The sequence below is a fragment of the Cygnus olor genome, chromosome 6 (assembly GCF_009769625.2).
Source record: "Cygnus olor isolate bCygOlo1 chromosome 6, bCygOlo1.pri.v2, whole genome shotgun sequence".
In the NCBI taxonomy this organism is placed as follows: domain Eukaryota; kingdom Metazoa; phylum Chordata; class Aves; order Anseriformes; family Anatidae; genus Cygnus; species Cygnus olor.
In genome coordinates, this window is record NC_049174.1 from 13,216,597 (window position 1) to 13,239,638 (window position 23,042).

The 23,042-nt window shown below is 43.1% G+C and overlaps 1 protein-coding gene across 1 annotated transcript; it reads right to left on the reverse strand.

The window, feature by feature from the left end:
* Positions 1–3,563: 3,563 nt before the first annotated feature.
* Positions 3,564–8,691, reverse strand: FAM237A (family with sequence similarity 237 member A). Its single transcript, XM_040562310.1, has 2 exons — positions 8,277–8,691; positions 3,564–4,203 (listed from the first exon to the last, which is right to left on the reverse strand). Exons 1-2 carry the CDS (start codon positions 8,686–8,688, stop codon positions 4,064–4,066), a joined length of 552 nt encoding a protein of 183 aa, XP_040418244.1. The 5' UTR covers positions 8,689–8,691; the 3' UTR covers positions 3,564–4,063.
* Positions 8,692–23,042: the final 14,351 nt, after the last annotated feature.

A 23,042-nucleotide genomic window follows, 5' to 3' on the forward strand; every position in this document is an offset into this window, starting at 1 on the left:
GTGAGATACTCTGGTATAATCTGTAATGATGGAGAGTGTCCTCAATTGCATATCGTCTTAGTGACAGCAGTTCTGAAGGTTGAGATAATGGGTGAAGATGGGGCATGCTGAAGATTTGTATATTATTATTAGATGTTTTACTTCTTTGTATAAACTAGGCAATATGAACTCATAGCAAATTTGCCAAGTGGAATTCCTCAATAGTGCAAATGATTACCCATTTCTCCCTCTTAAGCTGTTGATGTGCCATGGTTGAGTTACTTCACAGGAACTGCTGTATCTCTTCATAATGACAGCAGCAAGGAAAACATTTTTTTCTGATAGTGCACAAAAGTATTTTAAAGATCTGAGAAATGGAAATGATTCAGAACCACTTCAGAGAGAGAAATTGTAGATTGTACTATCATGGTTCTGCAGAAGGTGCACAAAAAGTAGTGAATGAGTATGTGCACGTGGGCTCAAAAACACTCATGGTTCGAGAACAATTTGCATGTGTTTAAGGATTGTAGTTGAGTCATTGGAACTATTCCAGCTTGCCAAGAGAGAAAAGACTCCTAATTTTTACAGGAATTTGTCTGTGATTACTAAGAAAACAAATTTAGTTTGGGTGAAAGCAAAATATTTTTGGAAACTGTGGGGGAAAAAAACAGGTAAATTATATATTCTGGTGCTTAGCTTCATGTATAATATGATGCAATAGGAAATGCAATAGGAAAAAGGCTGATTAAAAGTGTAGTGCTGAAGAAAAGCTGCTCAACAGACCACTTAATTTTCCACAAATGTTTTCCTTCTCTTCAATTTTTCATAACAAATTATAGTCACCAAGATAAAGGAACTGTTTGGCTCTTATTAAAATGGCTAGAAGTCTTGTTTTCTTTTAGTAACACCTCAGCCACCTTCTTGAAAGACATTACACTATGGCAGTGGTGGTAATGAACATTCCTGGTTCTTTCTGCTAATTTAAATCACAGAAACCCTTGATTACATATAATGCAAACATCCAAGAATTACAGCAACAGAGTGGTATGCAACTGAAAGCTAACAAGCGTTTTTTCTCTAGCAGATGAAGGGTGAAGAGGATGAAAGGTAAAGAAAATAATTGAGGGAGAAGGATCTCAGAAAACAGGAAATAGATAGTGATGAGTTTACTAGGAGGTGCATATATCCACATTATCACATGAATAGAATGTAGTGTGAAATAGGAGCTTAGTAGCTTTTGCAATATACCAGTGCCAAGAGATAAAAACAATGATCCAAGGAATGTAACTGATGGTTATAAGAAGATATGCAGCAGCTTCTGATGAGGCTTTGAATACCCTTCAGAGCAGGAGCATCTGAATTAAAATTGGTTGGAAACAGTGACAGATGACAAATACTGGTTTGGTCAGATGCAGTGTGGGACAGGTATGGAACACAAATGCTTATAGATAGATATGCCTGAACCTCTTAGTATTTAACTCTTATTTCATGGCAGCAGGTAAAGACTCAGTGAAGTGTTTTCCCACATCAATAAGCAGCTATTTAGCTGCTAGTTTTCTGTAAGATGAAAGGGGCAAAGTCTCAAGACCTTTATTTTGTTGTCACTCGGTCCAGCTGACAGTGAAGCAATCTCAGTCAGAAGCATTCATTCCATCCTTCTCCTGTCACACTCAGACTGAGAAACGGCAAGCCAAGAGCAGTATCTGCAAAAACAATCCTGGCTCATCCCAATTTCTGCAACGGAGTTCACAGGGAAGAGTGATAGGAGGCAATATCCTGTCTTTAACCACAGGACAATTTTGAATTATTCTTTTGAGACTGTACAGCAAACCTTCTTGCATCTCATACTGAGAGCACTTGCTTTTTCTTAACACAGCCACCCTAGAAGGCCCCAGTTTATAGTGAGGGTATCAAAAGCAAACAGCATCATCTGGTTGTGTTTTTATGCCAAACTGTTAAGACCTGAATAAAAATAAGTAAGACCTATGTCATAAAAACAATTTTAGCTCCAAGTCCTTCAGAGAGAAGAAAATACGTGAGGTAAGAGTTCCTTTAGGAATTTTATCACATGCGGGTTTACATACAATTGCATCCCCTTTTTGATTTCAGCACAATTAAAAACAACAGGTTGTCTCCTTTACATCAGCAATTTCCAAACATTCTCCATAGGGTGGCCTATGCTAAAGATTTGTCTGTTTTCCTAGTCTTTCCTCCACATACTAATCCTTCCCTGCCCATTTCCTCAAAGGCCAAATGATGCTACAGCCTGTTAATTACGGAACTTGCTGAAGCAGAGCAGTATTGCAAATTTGTTTAAGCTAAACATAAGCTTGGCCAGCAGTGGTATTTCTCCATTTCTGTTGCTGTCTGACATAAGGAAGAAGGCTGCCAACAGCCCTTTTCTAGGGATCCTGTTGTTGTAGGAAGAGAATATCAAGATTGGAAGCACTAGCAGTCTTCCCAAAGGGCTCTGTGGAAGAGTCTAACAGTACCTGTTCAGATTGTCTGTTTTTGTGTTTTGTAGAGTTTGAGAGCATACGGGAAGAGATAACGTCCTTTAGTACAATACCAATCCTACTTGACTGGCATCCAGCCCCTATCATACTCTGTTGTTAGTCTTAGTCTTAGTAGCTATAGGGACTGTGGGTGAAGACTCTCTCTCATGTTAATACAAAGCTGTGCATAATGGGGCTTTTAGATATATTAATATAATTTAGATAATTAACAGCAGTAGAACAAGAGTGAGCAGAACTCTCGTAACAATGCCCTTGCCTCCCTCCCACATGGTAGCTGAACAGTTTTGTAGGCAGTGGCTGTAGGCAGGGATGTGCTCCTGTACTCATACTGCTTTAGTGTTCCCTCCTCTGAACATGTTCCCTCATTTCAACATTTAAATAGTTTGTTGCATGCTTAACTTTAAGCACAAATTTGATTACATTTAAGTTGATAGGCTTCTTGAGGTTTGCCATCTGCTTTCATTAGATCAGGATTTCACCCAGTGGGACTATGTTTAAGTTTTGTTTTGTTCGGGCCCAGTGACCATTTCAAGATTTCATTTAAACATTTTACTACTCAAACCTATTTCTGCAACATGCTGCACACCCAATATGCTTCTGCAAATGAGGTTTTCTTTGGACATTTTGAAACTAAACAAATAAATAAATTGCCACATGCTCAAGGAAAGAAACTTTGAATGGGCAACTAAATGGACTTGCCATGGAAAGCTGAGTTTTGTGTTTGCGTTCATCTGGCCAGGCAATGAAAGTAATTCATCAAAGCATCAAATGTTACATGCCCCAAGTTTTGTTGCATTAGGTTTATATCAAATTGCCTATTAGAGTTATCAATAACAGTCAGAGAAAACTTGGTCACAAAGAGCTTGCAAACTAAAAAAGAAGCAAATTCAAGTTGTGTATGAGAATTGTTCTGATTACATACTCTGAGAGAATATGTAACATTTTAAGAAGTACTTTTATAAATAAAAATCTGGAGGAAATACCATAAAGAGGTTCTGTGAAAACAGAGGAGCTGGTAACACCTGTTAACATTTTTATTTTTGCTGGTAAACTGAAAAGATTTTTGGAAGATATTTTTAATATAAAAATACATACTACTTTAGCAGGATGGTGTCTTTCGGCAGCAGTTGATTTGCATGTGTATATAACTGCACTCAGTAAAACATCACCACCTCAGCTCAAATCCTGTCCTGGAGCTGGTGGAGGTTTATGGCAGCTTTCTGCTCTGTTTGTCTATATGTTATTGGAGGATCAGTTGTTTCCTGTTTTGGCACCCAAAATATAATGGTTTGAGTAGGTCACATGCATTACAAAAAGCCTGATATACATACAGATTAAAGTAGGCAACTGCTTATAAACCATGCAGTTTATTAAGGAGACTAAATTCATAGGCAGTGTAAAAAACAAACAAAAATAACAAACACACAAAGTTAATCAGAAATACAGTGCTCATGGTGGAAGAATGGCTACTACTATGTAAATTAACATCACTGAGGATTAAAATGCAAAAATCCAAGAGAAACAGTTCAAAAAAAAAATCTACAGATTGAGATCTTGAAGTAAATGTGTCATTTCCTCTTTTTCCCTAGCTCTCCAATGATTCTTCCAAGTAATGTAGATCTACTCTTACGCACGTGTATATTTATTAAATCTTCAAACATGTCTTTCTTCTTCAGAACTGGTGACCTCTGAATATGAGAAAATGTCCCTGAAAAGTGACATGAAAACACATATAAGTAATTAATTTCCAAATGGCAGAGCCTCAGTTTCCCACATCCATGCTTCCCCCATCTTTAGCTGCTACTGTCTCTATTTTATCAGCAGTAAATGTCTGTCATGGCCCCAGACCTCTTGTTTTGATGATAAGCTATATCCTTCCATTTGCAAGTTGCCTTTCATTGACAAATACTCTGGTCTTTCCCCCCATCACAGACCTTTTCCTTTTCCTTCAGCTTTCCTATAAGACTTTTCCACATGTAATTAGTGGGGTCAGAACATTCGTCTGTTGGAGTCTGCTCAGTCTTACAGACTTAGTTGCTTATTATTGTCTCTGCACAGTGAATGAGATCTCCCACACCATTTAGCAGCACGTTGGGTATTTCCTTGAGGAACTCTATGGGATATTTTCTTAGCAATTTGTCTTCTCAAAAAGTAACATTTTAACAGTGTATGTTTAATTACCAGACTAAAAAAGCTTAATACAGCAGCCTTTGCCCCACAACCCTCCTTGGCACCCTGCAGCCCTGGCAGAATTGGGACAGCAAGTTGTATCTTATCCCTGGCAGCTGGGCCATATGCAAGAGCTGATCTGAGCCCAGTTACCTGCATCTGTGAGGGGAGGAGTGCACAGCTGTTGCCACTCTTAGAGGGGAGACTGCTGGGGGAGGAGGAGAGAGGTAGAAAAGAGGTAGAGGGTTTTTTGTATTTGTACTCTTCAAATATTAATGCTAGGGTTGTGGTATGTGTCTTCTGGAGGAGGATATTCTACAATTACTCTTCAGGAAGATTTGCTGTGAGTACAAAAGTTGTGTTTTCCTTGTGTTTTTTAAGTCTTACTTTGGCTTGTTGAGAGTTGTTAAAGCTATGATGTATCTATTTACTCTGTTGTGATATATTAGAAGTGCTTTTTTGAAACCTGCTTTTTCACAGTGTTTAAGTTCTGGTAGGGGAAAGGAATGGATGACTAAAGATGCTTTGGTCGAGTAACTGTAAAGGACTCTTCCCCACTTGTCTCAGTCTAAAGCTGACTAGCACTTCTCTACAGGCTGTCTAGGGGATTAAACATGTTGTTATACTGCTAGGTTAAGTAGGGTGTCAGTAGATGGAAGCAGTTTGTCAAGTAACTTGTATAGCAGTTCTGATTTTGTTGTTGTGTTTTTCATGGATTGTGTAGAGCTTTAAGAATATCTTCAGACCTGTTGGTAACTATAATCAGGAGCCTAGCAGGACTATATTGATTTGGAAAATGGTGTTTGAAGCCATAAGTCTGGACCTGGGATACTTCTACCACTGTTTTGGCGTACAGTCGGACAACCTTGTTTCCTTAAGATGCCAAGTCTGGTAAACTGTGGAGGTGTTTCTTAGGTGTGACAGGATAGTTCTGTTCAGTACTGTCTAGAAGCTTTACCAAGGACTACTGTTTGTTGTTTTTTGTTGGGTTGGTTTGGCTGAATTTTGCTTGGAGGGTTTTTACATTTTTCTTAGACAAGCTCAATTTCTGCTACTCGGTTATCACAGTGACCTCATGGGATTTATCCTTTAGTTCTGAAACCTAATGCTGTTGTAATAAATGCTGCTTTTAAAGTATTATTATTATGTCCAGATCTGTCTTGATTTTCTATTTGGTATGCTTAAGGAACTATGGTGAATGCAGCTTATAGATCATCCCTAACTTGTGACATCTTGACATTCAAACAAATTGCAATTGTTGTAAATATTTAAGAGGAATAAGATAGAAAAACTTCAGATAAAGATGTTATGAACAGTTGTAGAAGTAACAGTATAAAGAAAAAAAATAATTGCTTTACTGTTTTACTCCTTTAAAACAAGCCTACTGAAAGCTATTTGTACCTGCCCATGTAGATGTGGAATAGGAATAGAATATCAGGTCACTTAAATGCTGTTCATGTTTCTCTCTGGGCTAAGAAAACAGGCTTGTACATCTATTCATGCTTAAGAAGCAGTAATTCCATTCCTCATTGTCTGCTAGGATGTGATTTCTATCTGCAATTACTAACAATTGATTTCTGCTTTCACTGGCTAAACAAGGCAGTAAGGTCAAGGGTTACCAAGATTAAGCATCTGGCTTTGTTAAGAAACTGGGAGACTTGGATAGGAGGTTACGTAGTTCCTCCAAGAAATAAAGTGTAGTCTGTCACTGCTATAAGCTGCCTGCTACAAACTGATGTTAATCAAAGGTACAGAGAAACCAGATGAGCTGATTGCAATTCACCAAACAGATGTAAAAGGGGGGGGGTGTGTGTGGAAATCCTTGTTTCTCTTAAAGTGAGAATACGGAGTAGTGTCTTAATCTCTGTGTGTAGGAGTAAACAAAAGTCAGTATTAATCACAAAACAAAAAAATTGGTACTTCAAAACATCATGTTTTGACTCTTAATCTTGACTATTTGTCTTGAAGAGAAATTGTTTGTTTAGGAAAATCACTGTGTGATATGGATGTGAAGAGCTACTTGCAAACAAAAGGCTTAGAGGGAATTTAGACAGCAACATTTGAAGCTATATTCTTGAGGTGGGGAAAGAAAAGTGTCTGGTGCTTTAGCATGGTGGTCCTCTTAGCTTTTGATATTACTTCTGGCCCATGTGTGTAGAGCTGTGTTCTGCTCGCACCCAGAAGTGCATTAGCCTGGTCAAGACTGAGCAGTTTATTGCCTTTGTGATATCTAAGGCCGTTTTAAAATGCATTTGGGGTGGTTTGTTCAGTTTAGAATCTGTCACTGCATAAGTTCCTTTTCAGTCGGGGAGATTGATTCAAGTACAACTCCTAGCTTAATGGCTAAAATACTCTGCAGGGAATGGGTGTAAGGACCTCTTGATCCTTCCTATCGAGTCCTGTCTTCCAATGCACACAAAAAATCTGATTTATGGGTAATAGCTGGACTGTCCAAAGATATAGTGTCCCCAGGGCAGACAAATCCTGAGTTCATGTCCCTTCTTCAGAGACACCCTAATGGGTAACTGTCCAGAGGGGTTCTTCAATATCCCATAGACACTGTCCCCCGAATCCTAATAAATAAAGCTCTTATCTAGGAAGTAGAGATAAGGGTCTGAATCCTTTTAAGCGGAAAGGCAGTTCTACCTTTGTCCATAGGCCCTATGCACTAAACTGTTGGTGATGGCAGCAGCACTCCTACCTTTCCATCAAAGCATAGCACTTGCCTCTTTTTGAAAGAGGATATTCTCCAGGGAAGGATGCATCCCTGGTAGCAGGGTTAGGACTGAAGCCTTGGAGAAGACTAAGATTTAGGAAAAGCTATGCTATATCTTTCTGCTGGGAATGGGGAGGCTAAGTGACATGCTACCTTTTGTACATCCTGCTCTGAAGTACCAGCTCTCACCTTACTGCGTGTGGAGATGCTTTAAGCCTATGTATTCTGCTCTGGGGCAGGGAACCTGGAAGCGAGGAACTGCAGCATGTAGTTTCATAGATCCTGTTCTTCTTCCTGAATCCATAGCTGTGCCTGAAACTGTTTGCACCTGAGTCGTTTGTGTGTTGGACTAAGTTAACAGAACTAGGAACCATCTAGTGGTTGACTACCAGATGGCAATTAAACATATCCTTACTCTTTTGCTGAAAGAGTGCCACTCTCCCCTGTGGCACTGGTGTGACTGTTCCTGGGTTAATGCAGCCCTCAGAATGGGGGGAATTTGGAACTAGCCTGTCCATGGCACAACAGTAGTTAAATTGTTGGTGTTGAAGAATATCTCTTGTATGTTCAGCGGCTGAGCTGTCATATTTGTTTGAATCCTTCTGTGTTTAACTTTCTACTCCTGCTGCCTCTCCTGCTCCTTCCCCTCCCTCCCCCTGCCCCCCCCAAAAAAAAACAAAACAAAACAAAAAGTAAAAGCTGTCATTAGAGTTCATGTTATTTGGAGGTCAAAGTTTTTACTGTAGTCACTTTGAACATTAACATGAGTTCTGGACTGGACTGTGTGGCACTAACTTTCAGTGCTGTTACCACATAGTACAATAAGCCTGTGTCTCCCTCCTTTCCTACTAGAGTCTATTTATTGCGTATGAGATGTATATTAAACGAGTAGTAACCTTGGTTTCTCTTTGTGTACTGGGAATGTAGAGTAGTGATCTTCTGCTCAGCTTCTGCAAGCTGCCTTCTTCCTAGGCCATGGGTTCTGGAGAGCACACAGTCCACATAGATATCCCAGAAGAGCTGAGCCAGGTCCCAGAACAGAGCCCCATGTTTCAAGTTCTCTGATGATTTCAGGAAGATCATGAAGTCCCAAAAGCCACTGACAGAGTCAGAAATACGAGGCTTCCTCATTTCCAGTAAGACAGCTGAGGAGGATTCCCAGCATTGAGGGTCTGCTCGCCCAAGAGCCAGTGGATCAATTTGGCTATGGCAGAGGAAAGGTGTCACACAGAACACTCCCATGATTAGCAGAGAGCAGGTGAGCCTCATGTTGTAGTGGATTCTCCTCCCTCTGTTACCAAGATCCATTGTGTTACTGAAACATAACAAAACCAAAATAAGCTGAAAAATTGTTCCTGCGTCATTGTTAGATGCAGGAACAAAACCCTAGCATCTTATATTATGTAGAAGGCACTAGATGATGATATTTGTTTCTCTGTTATTTAAAAATCCATGTATGTTTTTTTGCATGAGTGAATATAAATACAGTGGAATTGCATTATTCTGTGCAGAAGAAGGGTGTGTTAAAAATTGGTAATCATCCTCAGATCCATATGATGAATTCCTTTATCTGGAAGTTCATATTGAAAGTTTTTTGGCCTTTTTTGATTTGCAGATTCTTGAACTTTTCCAGTAAAGATCCATTCTTTTTTACAGAAAACTTAAGCCTTTTGAAAGTCTTGCTTTTCCCCAAATTTTATGAGCCCTTTAAAATACTCTGCATGCTCCAGGGATCTTCAGGCAGCAAAGAGAAAACTATTTGTTGCAAGCATGTTCTAATGAATTAATGGTAGCCTGCAAAATCATCCATTGACCAGGAGTGTTTTACCTGCTAAAATGCAGAACAATTCTGAAAAGGGGGTATAACAAAGCCACAGCATAACAGCTGTATTGTACAGCATGTATATGTGCACATATGTAAATGTATGGAAGCTTATCAGATATCACTGACAATAGGCTGTTACGTTAACATTGTGAAACTTGGTAAGTAGCTGCAGAGGGAGAAATCCTGAGAAGAATAATAACCTTTGGGGGACAGAAAGGCTCAGTTGTCTCCATCAGATTTAATTTCTAGTACATGTTGTGTATTTTCTAGTATGTTTCTAGTATTTGTAGTATATTTCCAATACACCTTTCTGATGTGGAACAGTTTGGGGATTTATTTTTAGTCTAGATCATGGTGTGTGGAGAACCTCCCATCTGTAGAAATCAGAGACATCCAAAATCAGCTTTTAGGACAAACAATTGTTTAAAAAGCAACAGCTCAGCACACGTGTTGTGGTTGTTTTGTGTGTGTTTTTGAGGAAAAAGCTACCTCTCTTAATCAGACTATCTTAATAAGCAACTGGCTTTTCACATAGAAAGCCTCCTCCATGAATGCTCATCAAGAGCAAAAGCAATGTCTCTGTGTGATAAAAAAACGTCAAAGGCAGGAGGAAGTGTGTGTGCAGAGGTACTGTGCGTGAAATGTAGCCCAGCCATAGCCAGTGTGTAAGACCAGGGAGCGCTAGGCTGCTTTTACGAGGGTATTTCATTGCAGTTTTAAAGAACTTTTCAGGGATTGTAGTTCTCACAGTGATATTCTTATCTGGCCCCCTATGTGGCTACATGGTCAAGTTTTAGGAACGTTTTGGAGGCTTTTGAGTAAAGCAGTTTGAGAGTAAAGTCTGTATTCAGTCTGAATTAGGATCCCATGAGGAATGTTGGCTTGACAGCCTTGGATCTGAGCCTCACACTTCATGAAAAGGGACAGCACACCCTTCCCACTCTGCTCTGCCTAGTGGGCTGTCGCTTATGGCTGCGGTGGTAGTAATGGGGCTGTCCTCGTGCTGCTATCAGGATCTCCAGAAGCGTTGTTCTTCTGTACCCTGCTGCTGAAGGCAGGCTTTGATTGCTCTCTGAGAGGTGAAGCCGAAGCCCTCCTGTGGGTCACTGTCCCATTCCTCCTGGCTGGTGCATCACAGCCCTACACTGGGCAGCAGGCACCTGTGCATAGATGCTGGGCAATGTGCACCTACATCTGCTTACCTTGACTCTTTCAAGGGGTGTAACTAACTCTGTTTAGCAAGCTTATAGTCTTCAAAACAACCTGGCAATCTCAGATAGGATCATAGGGGTGGGAGGGAACCCAAACAAATAGTTCGAACTAAGGAGTTTTACTAAAACTGGGGTTTAAGGAGGGTTCTGTCACTTGGGTGGGGGTTAGTTGGTTTCCACTGGTTACTTTGCTTTCTCTGCCTCCCCAGCCCCCTTTTGGAAACTTCCTAAGTTACAAAACTGGGTAAGACAGGGAGGAGGGATTCTGGACCTGTCAGAGGGGTGGATGGAGGGGCTGCTGCTGGCAGGACATTAATAAGAGAGTCTGTTCTGCTTCAGGCACTGCTCAGGGCCAGCAGCCACGACTGCTAGTCCTTACAGTCTGCTCGAACACGGGGAGCACTTTGCTCAAGTCTTCTGCAAGCTTCGGGATTTGTTTCAGTGGCCAAGAGCCGGGGGAATGCCCAGGAAATCTCGGTTTCCGTTAGTGCCCTACTTGTGCTCGTGGTGAATGCTTCCATTGAATTCCACCCCTCACACTCCAGATCTTAGGGTCAATCCCTTCACAAATTGAAGTTCTTTTGTGTGCGTGCGCGTGTTATTTGCACCTTGTGGCTCCCACTCTTTTTCCTCCCCGCTCTTTGAGCCCCCCCACATCCCTCCTCCCGTAACGAGCGGTGCCGTGCCGCAAAGCGCGAACCCCAAAAGTTCACCGCCCGCTCCTCGCCGCACCCACCAGTGCCCAGCCCTCCCCCGCCGCGGCCGGCCCCAGGGTGCCCTCGGGGGGTGCCTTCCGGGAGCAGCCCCGCACCGCACCTCCCCCGAGGCGCCGGGCACCGCCGCCCCCGGCCCGGTCCGTCCCTCCCTCCGGCCCTTGGCCCACAGCACCTTACCTCGGCGCTGCGGCGTGCAGGGCGGGCCGGGCCGGGCAGGGCAGGGCGCTCTCCGCGCCCGCCGCCGCCGCCGCGCTCCTTAAGAAGCCGGGGAGGGCAGCCCCGCTTAGTTTCTACGTCAGGGCTCGGGGAGCAGCCCCCACCCCCGGGCCCCGGCCGCTGCTCCCCGGCACTCGGCGCTACCTGCCTCCCGCCCCGCTGCGAGGCGTGCTCCGCTCCTCTACCCCCTGCGGAGCTCCCCAGTCCCCTCCCGGCGGCTCGTCCGGCGCCGAGGGGCCGTCGGTGGCAGAGGAGCCGGCCCCTCGCCCGCTCTCCTAGCAGCGTGCCGCTGAGGGGGTCAGGGTAAAAGCAAGTCCCCGTGCTGGAGCTCCGGGGTCCGGACCAGGCTCGGCCACCTGGCACCGTCCTTGCTGTGCTTGGTTGCTGGAGGTGTCTCCTTTCTGTCCTCCACTCTTCCCTCTCCACTGGAGAAGGGGTCTGTGGGGCAAAACTAGGGGTATTCACTGGTCAGGCTTCAGCCCATACAGCAGCAGCAGGTCCAGCTCTGCTGGCCAGTGAGGTGGAGACCCAGAAAAGAGCCTAGTGCGGGAATTAACTGCAGCTGTGGGGCTGAGCTGTTAATTGCAGCTCAATTCACACAAGTCAAGGCAAAGGAGGGCCACCTGCGGGGGGGCTGTGTGCCTTCCAAAAGGGCTACATTTCTCCCACAGAAAATTAACGTGGTCTGTTACTCTTGCACTTCCTCTCTGTGAGGTTCTTCGCTGCATCTTCTTTCCACTGCCCCCCACTTGAAATGGCTGTGAAACTTTGATGCACGTGCCAGAATAGGCCATGCTAGTAGGGAAATGGAAGGAGGACACTGGTGAAAAGGCCTGCGCTCAACTCTGCAAGTGGCAACTCACCCTGTGCTCACCGTGCCTGCTGCGGCCACCCCATAGCATGCATAAACCACGCAACCAACCCGAAGAGCTGGGGCTCCAGGAACAGGCTGCTAACCAGTGTCCAGCATAATTTTTTTTAACAGTAGCTGTTTGAAGCAAATAGGGCAGATGAGACCATTCTTCATAACTCTAGTCTGCAGGCCAAATTATGTAGCACACTGCTCTGCTGAGTGCCTGAAGTCAGTGCAGCTGCACCAGATCATACCAGCTGGGAAGTAGCCCCTCTTTTTTTTTTCTTTTCAAGACTAATTTGCAGTTCCCTTCTGTCTTTGCACTTCTAACTGTAATCCTTTCTCCATGAGGTAACTCTGCTTTGTAGTATCAGGTTTTTCTTTGTTAAAGTCAGTGGGGCCACACTAGGGGGTCTGCTGACAAGTTGGCCTAAAACACTGATTTTTCTGTTAGCTATCTGTATCTTTTTAACTTACATCTTCCTGTGAGCTTGGTCCATGTAAATGGAGAAGCATATTCTTTTCCTAACCCATGATCTTAAAATGTACCCATGGCAGTAAACAGTTATTCTTTTCTTCTGATGCTTTATTTCTTATTGCCAATGAGCAATCCATATAAAAGTGTGTTTTGTGTCTGTAGTACTACTTTATAACAAAAGCAAAAGGAACTTAGGGAGAATGAGAGAGCATCTGACCCGAATCAATAGGTAACTCTGTTTTAGGGCTTTAGCAAGTTCACAGATGTTCCATTTATTCCTCAAGAAGCGTGGGGTTGGGAATGGTGAGCACCAACTGCAGACAGAGACTGCAGGAGGAACTGAAGAGTGCAATGGCTTGCCTGTGAAACATGGCAGTGCGAAGCCTTGTTCCATGTAGGAACTCCAACATTTTTTCTTTGTATTAACAAACACGGGCTATTCCAGTACCCTGCCTTCTCCTAGGCTCTAGGACTAAAAGGATACTTGTTTAAGTCACCTCCTTAGGAGCTGATTTTGGGCCCTTGTGCTATCAGGAATGCCCTTAGCAAGTGGAATAGTTGAGTAACCAGCCTGCTTCTCTTAGCCTTGGTGTTTGGGGGTGGAGCGGGGTGAGAGGGAAGGGAAGTGCAGCTGTAAGACATGGGTGTTGTGGTGTAACCCAAAGGCAGCTCCAAAAAGTAGAAAAGGCTCTGTGTGTTTTGTTGGCCTGGGCACCGGAGGCCAGACCGCTGTAGGACTAAGGCGCCATAGCAGTGTTTTTTCTTAATGTTGCTGGGTCTGTGCTGAAGTGCTCTAAGGAATCTTCTCCGTGCTGTTAAGTGTAGAGCAAAAGGCTGCAACTGGAAAGGAAAAGGCAAAATGTTTCTTGTGAGTTGATACATGTCTGCCAAGCTGGAACCTTTCTGGATTCATTGTTAAGAAGTGAGTTTATTTAATTGAGTCCCCTTCTGGGGAGCACTTTATCTGGTTTTGGATCAAGAACAACATCGGTTTCATTCCACTCAGGATCCTTCGGGTAGACCCAAGGGTGCTGAACGAGGGGTTCTCAGAGAAATGAGAGTCACTGCTCAAGGGAAATGCTGCTACAGATAAAATACTCAGCTCCACAAATACTTCCTGAGCCTCTGTTCCCTCTGAACCAGAGCACTCACATTCTATTTCTGGGAAAGACGCTTTTGTTAATTGGATTCATCACCTCAGCCTTCTAGAGGAGAAGAAACATAGAAGGGTGGGCCATCTCATTCAATTCCACGAGCTCAGTAAAGCTCTCTGTGTCCTTTTTAGGCTATGAATAATCTTTATTTCACTGTACTGCAAGATGTATTCCCCTGACAGCTGATGTTCACGTCTTCAGTGGGTCTCCGTATCTTATGAATGGATTTAATTCAGATGGGCTGTAGTACAGATCTACAGACATTTGCAAAAGCAGACTTTTATCAAGAAAAGTTTATTCTTGAACTCATAGCTGAGAAGGATATTTCAAAGAAGAAATGGTTTTGGGTTTTGTTGTTGTTTGTTTTGTTTGTTTTTTTACCAGAAAAAATACTAACAAAATATAAGCAAATGCTGAGATGATCAGACTATAGGAATTGAGGGTAAGAAGAGAGAAAAGTTGAGTGGTATCTCATGGGTATCTATGTTTTGAATAAAGGCATAAACATCTGTGCTGAGTTGCTCGCTTGTATTTGCTCCCTGCAAACCCTCCATTGTGGTTTACTATTAACAGTTAATAGGCAATGGCTTATAGTTGCTTCAGCAATGTAAGCATTTTTACAGATAAAAATTAAGTTCAGTGTTGAGACTGAGAGGCAGCAAGGTATGATGGTACTTGCTGCATATTGCTTGCCTGTAGATTCCATGAGCACGTGAATGCAACATTAAACTTGACAAAATTATCCACATGATAAAGGAGCTTAAAAAAAAAGTTTTTAAGGAATATTCTTAGCTGAAAGTTTGTTTTGCTGAATTGGGTTCTAAATTATCCCAGCTTTGTATGAAATCAAGCCAAGTGACAGCAAAAGCAAAACTTAGGATTCTTGGGGGGGAGGGCAGTGAATCCCAAAGGTCTGTTAGTTTGTAAGTCTGCATTACATGGGAGAGACTTGATTTATTTATTTATTTTTAATTATTTTTTTCTCCTTCAAAATCCACAAAGGCAAAATCAGGCTCTAACTCCCAAATATACCTTTGCAAATTCTCTTTTAAGCAGGAGATTAAACTGCCTAAAATTGGCTCCCTGACAAATATACCTAAGAGCTTCTTGGAAATGAAATACTTACGCTCAATCCAAAGTCTGTGGATATTTTTTATTAATTTTTAAAATGGTAGTTAGAGGGCTTTGAGTCAGAACTCAGAATTTCACTACTGCCTAGTAAAGGACAGTGAAAGCCTCCGAATGCAGAACTTGTTTGAAGAGTACACTGACTATTTCAAAAAATTAATTTCAGCTAGGAAGTCATGTAGGCTAGTGAGCAGTCTGTAACCTATCAGTAGGAGCTTGATATTCTGTAAGTAGAAAGGGGGGAAAAAGTGTGGGGGGAAAAATCTTCGCCAAATGATTTGCTCACACCTATACCCCGACCCAGGCTGGCTTGTGTAACTTGATAAATAGTCTGTATCAAAGCACTAGTGTTGTATCAAAGCATGGTTCTTACACTTTTAATGTCAAATATATTTTGTTTTTTCCTCTCTCCTGTACCTGCTTTCAAACTGTGGACAAACATGCATGACGTATGCAAACGTGGACAGACTTTAGAGAGGACTGTGCTTGTCCTGCTTGGTTGGTTACCTCTGTGCGCAGCAAGATCTCTTGTGCTTGGAGGATGCAGGTATCGTTGAGATGCCTTGTCTTCCAGCCCTTTTAGCTGAAGGATAGAGTACATACTGCAATGTCCTCCTGAGCTCTGTAGGTGTTTGTACTACTATACCTATGGCATTGGATGCATCAAGAAACCCAAAGATGAAGTGTAATGAAGTTAAGAAGACCACGTGTCTGTACTTGCCAGCAGAGTAATGTGAGGTCTAACTCCATCTCCATAGAGCAAACCTCCAAGCAGCCTGTGTTTCTGCTTCCCTACAGGTCAGTCTCTTGCATAGAGCAGTGCTGAGGAGCAGTGCTTTGTTTTCCTGCTCTCCGCTTCCACTTACTGTGTCCTGGTTTCTGAGCATTTTTTCCTGAGCCCACGTAGCATGAGTGCTCTGCCTTCCTTGCCAAGGGGTTCTTGCAAGCTCCTCGCAATAAATAGTTTGTGCGGCTACTGAAGATAGATATATTTCCATATTGTCAAGTTGCGGAGGGCGTTGTTGTGACTTTGTTTGGGAACCTGCTCTAGCTAAAGTCAGCAGCCAAATACCCAGGGTGGATTTTATCCACTGTGCTGGTATTTTTATTGGAATGATTTGAAGCTGATGGTCGACTACTGGTGGATGTACTGAAGCACTGGTTTGGTGGTGTGTTTTTTTTGTTTTGTTTTATTTTATGTTGTTTCTAGCTCAGTTTGCTTAGAGTTACATCCTATCTTTGATTTCATAGTGCCATTCTTGCTGCTCAGATAGGTCATCTGAAGACAGCAATTCTTTTCTAATATTGTACAGCTTTGGCAAATCACACCAGGGGCTTGGTGCCTACTCAGTGCCCTGTTTCACAAGATCATTATTTAAACCCATTAGCAGGGCTAGCCTGAGGGACACTGGAGGCACAACCTTGAGGTTGACCCTATCAGCAGGTGACGTGGGCTAGGATCCTCCACATCTACTGCTTAAGCTTTCCTGTTAATGTCACACTCCTAATCGACATCCTAGTTTCTCCTGTGACACAAGCTGGTGGATTGAATCTGCAGCCAGAAAGTAGTTGATGACCCTGCACTGGTCTTCGTGATCCTCTGGACTTGTTACTCTGTGATTAAATGGCCAGCAGGAAAGGTGGTGGACAACAGCTTGTGGTGGGTGGACACTTAACCAGTTCTAACTAGTGGAGACAGAGTTGCTTAAATGGAGACGTCTTCAGTGTTATGCACTACTGGTGATGACCTGAAATGTCTTCGCAGAGCTAGCAGACACAATATGGGACTGGCAGGAAACCTGTGTGCTTGGGGGCCAGGACCTGGAGCCCTCTGGAACTCTCTGGGATGGCCCTGGCCTTGCTTGAGAAGTGGACTCAAGTCCCTGATGACTTATGCAAGGTTTGTGGTGCTCTGCTTCTGCTGTTTTCCTCTATCAGCACGTAGTTCTGTGCTCTGCTGGATTTCATGAAGTTTGAGAACTGTTGGTGAAAGCAGTACTCTGGAGGTCTGTAGTTCAGACTTTGACTTCAGGCACATCTGTTACCAGCAGTAGATCAAGTCAGCTGTGCCTTTTTCTAGGCAACTCTTGAAGGCCTCCAAGGATATTTCAAGAGTCTCATTGGCTACCTGTTCCAGTGGCATACCGTGCTGTTGGTGGAAATTTGTTTTCCTACTATCTAGATCGAGTTTTCCAGTTGGTGACTGTTGCCCCTGTATAGCTCTACCAAGAAGAATTTGGCTGTTATCTTTGCAGTTAATTGAGCAGAAGTTACAGACTTTTGTTAGATCATTCTTTAGTGTCCTCTTTGCTAGACCCAGCCAGCTAAGCTACCTCAACATGTCTTCACATGCTCTAGGCTCCTGTGTGAACATTTAATAGTGCAGTCGACAAAGGGCTTCAGTATCCCACCTGACAGAGCTTTTCAGTGCTTCTATCGCTTGTCACCTTCTTTGGTTGCACCTTAGCCAGTTATATGTTGCAACGCTCAGGTATTTCTTTCCTGGTGCACCCTGTATCTAGTTGTTCTTGCCTACAACTTTAGAAGGCAACATTTTCATTGCTTCTAAATCCTGTGTTTAAAAGATGCTATCTTTACAAGACTTCACATTCTAGACAGTTTTAAAGGATGATTTGAATGCATGGACCTGTGGCAGTTCTGGAGTTTAGAACACATGGGTTTGTGGTATTTGTCTGGAATACTTCTGTGTTTTGCCCATTGTTACTAATTGGTACTTGCTTTTGAATACTCAGAGAAACACGCATGCACATCTTCTGTGAGCTGGTGTGCAGGTAGTACTGCACGTAAGCAAATCGGGTCAAAGCCAACCTAATGATTTGTATTTCTTGATCTGCATCAATCTCATGCTAGGTTGACTAGTGGTATGGCATGCAAGCCATTCAGTCTGTTTTGTTTGTTTCCCCATTTGTCATCAAATCAGGTTTATTCCTGTTCTGCTTTTTCCACTGTGTGGCAGATATATAGATCTTAGCACTTTAGAGGTTTAATTTGAATTGCTAGATCTTCTCATCCTGTTCCAAAAGTGTGAAGGGACTGTGGGTATTAAGGTCTTTTGAATCACTGGTAAATTTTGGACTTAATGGAAACAAGTGGAGTGTGCGTTCTTCTCCATGGGCTTCTGCTTCCATGAGAGGTGTGAGGAATTGCCGGGGAGCTGCGGGTCTTTATTAAAAGAGATCTTTAATAAAGAAGTTGTCTTCTCTCTTCTTGTCTACCAGCTGCTAAATGTGAGCAGCTCTGTCACCAGTAGCATCTTTAGGGCCTTCTCCCAAAAGTAAATTTAGGTGCTATTAGTCATATGTTTGAAGCGGCTTCATCGGTGACACTGATCTAAATTAATCTGTGAAAAAGGTAATATTTCTTGCGTCAAATGTAGTTAACACGAACTTTGAAAATACATCCAGAGCAGGTATTTTTTTTAAGTGCAAACTCAGGAACGTTGATTAGAAAATTAATGTATATTTTTTTCAAAACATAGTTTGACATGACACTAAATGCAAATGACCTTTGTAAAGAATATGACTATAAATATCCCATATTTTATCTAGATATGCTAAAACATTCCAGGAAAATAAAAATAAACCCCTTTGATTAAGGAACACCATTAAAATCTCAGTATTCTTGTCCTGTGGACAGGTTGTCTCCCTTTAACCATTCAGTGTAGTTTTTAGAGAAATGTAATTTTAATGACATTCAAAATAGTTATATTCAGACAACTATTAGCTTCTGAATGAAGGGACATCCCTGTCATTTGGGTACTGCTCTGATACCTCCATGGTCAAGAATAAAGGCATTAGTTCTCCCCAGTTTTTCCCCTCTCCTTCCTCAAGTATTCCCAGGCACTAAAAGAACCCACCTTCAGGCACTCCAGGCAGAAGGAAGAGTTGTCCTGGGTGGTGTGTTATGGTTAATAAATAAAAAAGAGCAGTTGAGTGAAACATGCTTTAGTAAAAACACTCTCTAGCGTTTGAGCAGAAAGCAAACCTACTATGGGATGACTTTCTCCTGGTGTGCTAGAGCCAATTCTTCTGGGGGAAAGAGCGTATCTGCAGTGTGCTCTTTCTTGGAGGATTGTGATGTGGTATCTTGCGTCCTACCCTTTCTTGCTCTAAGGATGTTTCTTTTCTGTAGCTGTTGGCAGAGAAGGGCGTTTGAGTGTGCTTGCCTCAGGTCAGCTTCTGTGCTGAGCTGGCAAGGCACTGGGGAACATGCCAGCCCTGCATTCTCCCACCTGCCCAGCAGCACTGGCATGCCCCTGGCCAGCCAGCACCCAATGCTGGGAGCCTGCCTCTTTGGGTGGGAGGCTGTTTAGGGGAACTAGTCTGCAAGAAGAAATTGGAGGGAGGAGAGCAGATTATTTAGGGCCAAGAAAGGTCGCAGGAGGTTCAGGAGAGAAATAAGAATATTCTATCTCGTGTAAAAGGGATGGACGTGTGAGACTGATCTTTGGCTTTCCTTAGTTACCCGCTGATTCTCCAGCAAACAATCTGCTTTGATACATTCTGCCACCAGTTCTGGCCTAGGGTTCCTTGGCACTCATAAAAAGTGCGTCTCCCTAACCCAGAGATGTGGTGGTGCCTTATACATATGCTACTGCTGCTGTCGGAGGAAGACAGCTGTTTCCATGCAACATCCAGTTAGGAATATCGATGTGTTGTCAGGCATAACTTACTGGCAGGGGAATTCACCTTCTTGAAAAACTTTCCAGGAGTTGTAGTACAAGCTCTGTTAGTCAGAATAGTTAGACCAGACAAAAAAAAACATAAATTTTCCAGTAAGGAGCAGTATGATAGAGGCAGATGAAGCATTGTTTTTTATTATTTTTTTGTTTTTATTTTTTTATTATTATTTAGTAGCTCAGTTCACTCTGAGAAGGCCTTTGAAACCCCTCTTTCTTTCACAAACATCCTTTGAAACCTATTCTCAAAGGGATGCTACAAAGGTGATACTAGAGTTGAAATTCTATGTAGCAAGTTTATCTTTAAATCAGCTCTTGAGCATCTGCAGAGACTCTACTTTTATTTAACAAGATCTTCTTTCCTGATCTGTTCTTCATTAAGCATGCCTAAGGAGCAGCATACTCTGTGGAAAGGTATTATTTTGAATGCCTGTGTGCAGGGTTGTGAAAACCATATTAGGCAACTGGCTCTGCCTAGAACCAAAGCTCTCTGGTCTAGGTGCTAAAGATCATGTTTGAGTAATGTGGTTCGTGTCAGAGATCTTGTGGTTGAAGTGGACAATACCCAGCCAAATCAGGAAGGAAAACTGAAGCAAAATAAAATGGGACCTGAATCTTTTGCCTACCTGTCAAGCCCTCTGATCCAACAGCTTGTAGTCAGGATCCTGCTATGTAAGGGAATTGTTCCATACTTCCTGTGAATAAGGCAGTTTTGAGTCTTTGAGTTCGGGGCCTCCTCATTAAGCAAGGGAGAATTTAAAATCTTTAATTTCCTGAAGCTTTTCAGTGAATACTGTAGGGTACTATAATAGTTCCAGTTTCTTGGAACTGCTTTCTCGTTACACAGAAATCCTAGTCAAGCATGTATTGTCTGTAAACTATGCCATTGTTAACAGTAACTTCATAATGGAGCAAGTCTTGCAATAGCAATATAGGGTTCAGATGTACCTGAAAAGAAATAGGGGAGAAATTAATGATTTCCAAACAAACAGGCTTGCTTGTGCGCTATGTCTGCATCCATCTGATTTCATTGTTGTGCCACCCTTACTTTTAGAGCAGGGCACATTGACAAGGGAATGGGTCTGGGGAGGAAACAGATGGTCAGAATATGTCAAATGCCTACATAATTGTCTAAGTGGAGTACTGAGGCTTAGACTGTTGTCCTTGTATTATGGAAGTAACTTGAGCTTTCTCTTTGAAAGTGCTGATCGATACTGCTTAACACTACTGCAGGAACTGCTGTAGCAAGTTCTGTAGAGTCATTCTCTAATTATATAGTTGTTGGTGTGTTTGGGAGGAAACTAGACTGCTCTAAACAATGATTTGGGAAGAGATTCTTGTTAGGAAGATAAACACATCTCTGTTTACATAAGCTGCAGAGATGGTTGGAAGCATACTTTGTGTGGCTGCACTAAGGCCGATGTTCAGGCCTTTGCAAACATAAGTGCTGCAGACAGATGGAACTCAGTGTCCCTAATGCTGCTGCCGTGCAGCTTGGCATGAGCACCAGTGGAAAGTAAGGTGGGTGTTATGCCAGCACAGCCTGGGCTCTTCCTTCAGCTTGATAGCAAAAGGTGTCATTCAGCACAAGTCCCATCGCCTGTGTGCTAGGGTTCTTAGGACATTGTCCAAGGTGGGTCAAAGCTGCAGTGTCACAGAAAATCAGCTGCTGCTCCTAGTGCCATTTTCTTCTGTAACTCCCCGAGCACCCCTCCAGCACTTCTGCTGGAGCAGGCCTGTAGCTCAGGTAGCCCTGAGGCCGGGGAGGAGTGTGCTCATCACCCCAGGGAGTGTCACATCTCCTGTCTGAGCTCCTCTGTGGCAGCTGGGTGACAAGGAGGGTTCTGGCAGCGAGCAGGGGAGTCCTGCCCTCCCTCCTGCCTGGGTGAGGCCCTGGCGCTTTGCCAGCAGTGCAGGAAGGTGGTCTTGCATGGGGCTCTGCCCAGCAGCCTTCTTGTGCACAGGGCTTCCTCTGGGCACTTGTTGCAGGTCTGTAGCAACGGGGAGTGCCTCCAGGAGCTCTGCCCCCTGTGTGCTCGCACAGTTAGCTGGGGGTAAAAGTTCTCTCTCAGTGAAGAAAATGCCTCTGCTGTTACAAGTCCTGTGACTTATTTGGCTGTGCTGCAGCTCCATGAGGCGTCCTAGTGCTGTCATTTGCATTGGACACTGGTGACTGATTTGTTCGGTTTTCTGGAATACTGGATGTATTTTTTCTGGGAATAGTGGAGCTTTCATGTAATAGTTAAGAACGTTTCAATGTTCTGTGAATCCGTAGCATCCTAATGTGTATTGAGGAGTCTCTTCTAAAGGGTGGATGTTTAAAACCTCAGCCTTGATGGTCCAAAGACCAAATCAATGGAAAACTGTCTTGAATTATTAAGGTCAGTGCCTATTCTGTTTCATGGCAAATTCTCAAAATTATACCTCCGATCTAATGTGTGAGGGCAAAATGCTTGAGGGTATGAATTATCTCCATACAAATGCAAGTGTGCGCAGAGTACTTTGAAAGGAATCAAATGGGAAAACGTGGAGCTGTCAGTTGTCAGCCCATTGCTTTCTGCAATGGATATGGAAACAAGTTTAGTACAGCTGCCATGAAGTCCTTGTTTTTCAATTTCTCATGTTTTCTCTGAAACTTAAGCAATGCAAATAGCACTAGGTTTGAGTTAGCCAGATACTTTTCATTCCTGAGAAGAAAGTGGTCATCATCTAAACTGGAAATAGGAAACTAGTCAAAAATGCTGTTCACTTGTGTGGTTACCGCTGTCCAGGTTAGACTGCGGAGACTCCTCCCTGCAGGAGAGGAGAAACTTATGTTAGGGATCCACAGAATGTAGCCAGCCTGTAGAGTAAGGTGTGGGCCATGTGCTCATTCCCTTGGTCCTCAGTTAAAAGCATGGCTTTAATAAGCTTCCTTTCTCTCTGGACTTCTCTGTGTTCAAGAAGTTCTGTGCAGGACTGCAAGCAATAGACAAAACCTGCAGATGAAAACTTACTACTTCTTGGTCCCAAAAGCAGATTCAAAGATCATAAACTTTGGTCTGATGGCTGAGGAAATCAGTAAATGTATGATATGAACAGTAAGCGTATGGTATGTGAACAGGGGAATTTTTTCAAGTGGTGCAGTGTTGCGCTTGTGAAGCCTGAAAACTGGACCTGGACCAGGCGAGTTGTTCTGGTTTCTGCCCCTCCCCAGTTAAGTGTCACATAAAGGGGACTGATTTCCCTGGGTTGGCACATCTGACTAAACCTGGCCTCTGGGGGGTGCAGGAGACTACTGGGAGATGGGGACAACTCCCCAGGTTGTGTGATGGGAGCTGGGCACGGCTGTGCTTGTGAAATGGAGGTAAAAACCACCGAGTTGTTTCATGCTTTGAGTTAC

Coding starts and splice junctions, on each gene's coding strand:
- FAM237A (XM_040562310.1), bottom strand. CDS start 8,688: ATGGATCTTGGTAACAGAGGGAGGAGAATCCACTACAACATGAGGCTC. Junction 4,204..8,276: donor GTACACAAAGAGAAACCAAG/GTTACTACTCGT, acceptor GTCACTTTTCAG/GGACATTTTCTCATATTCAG.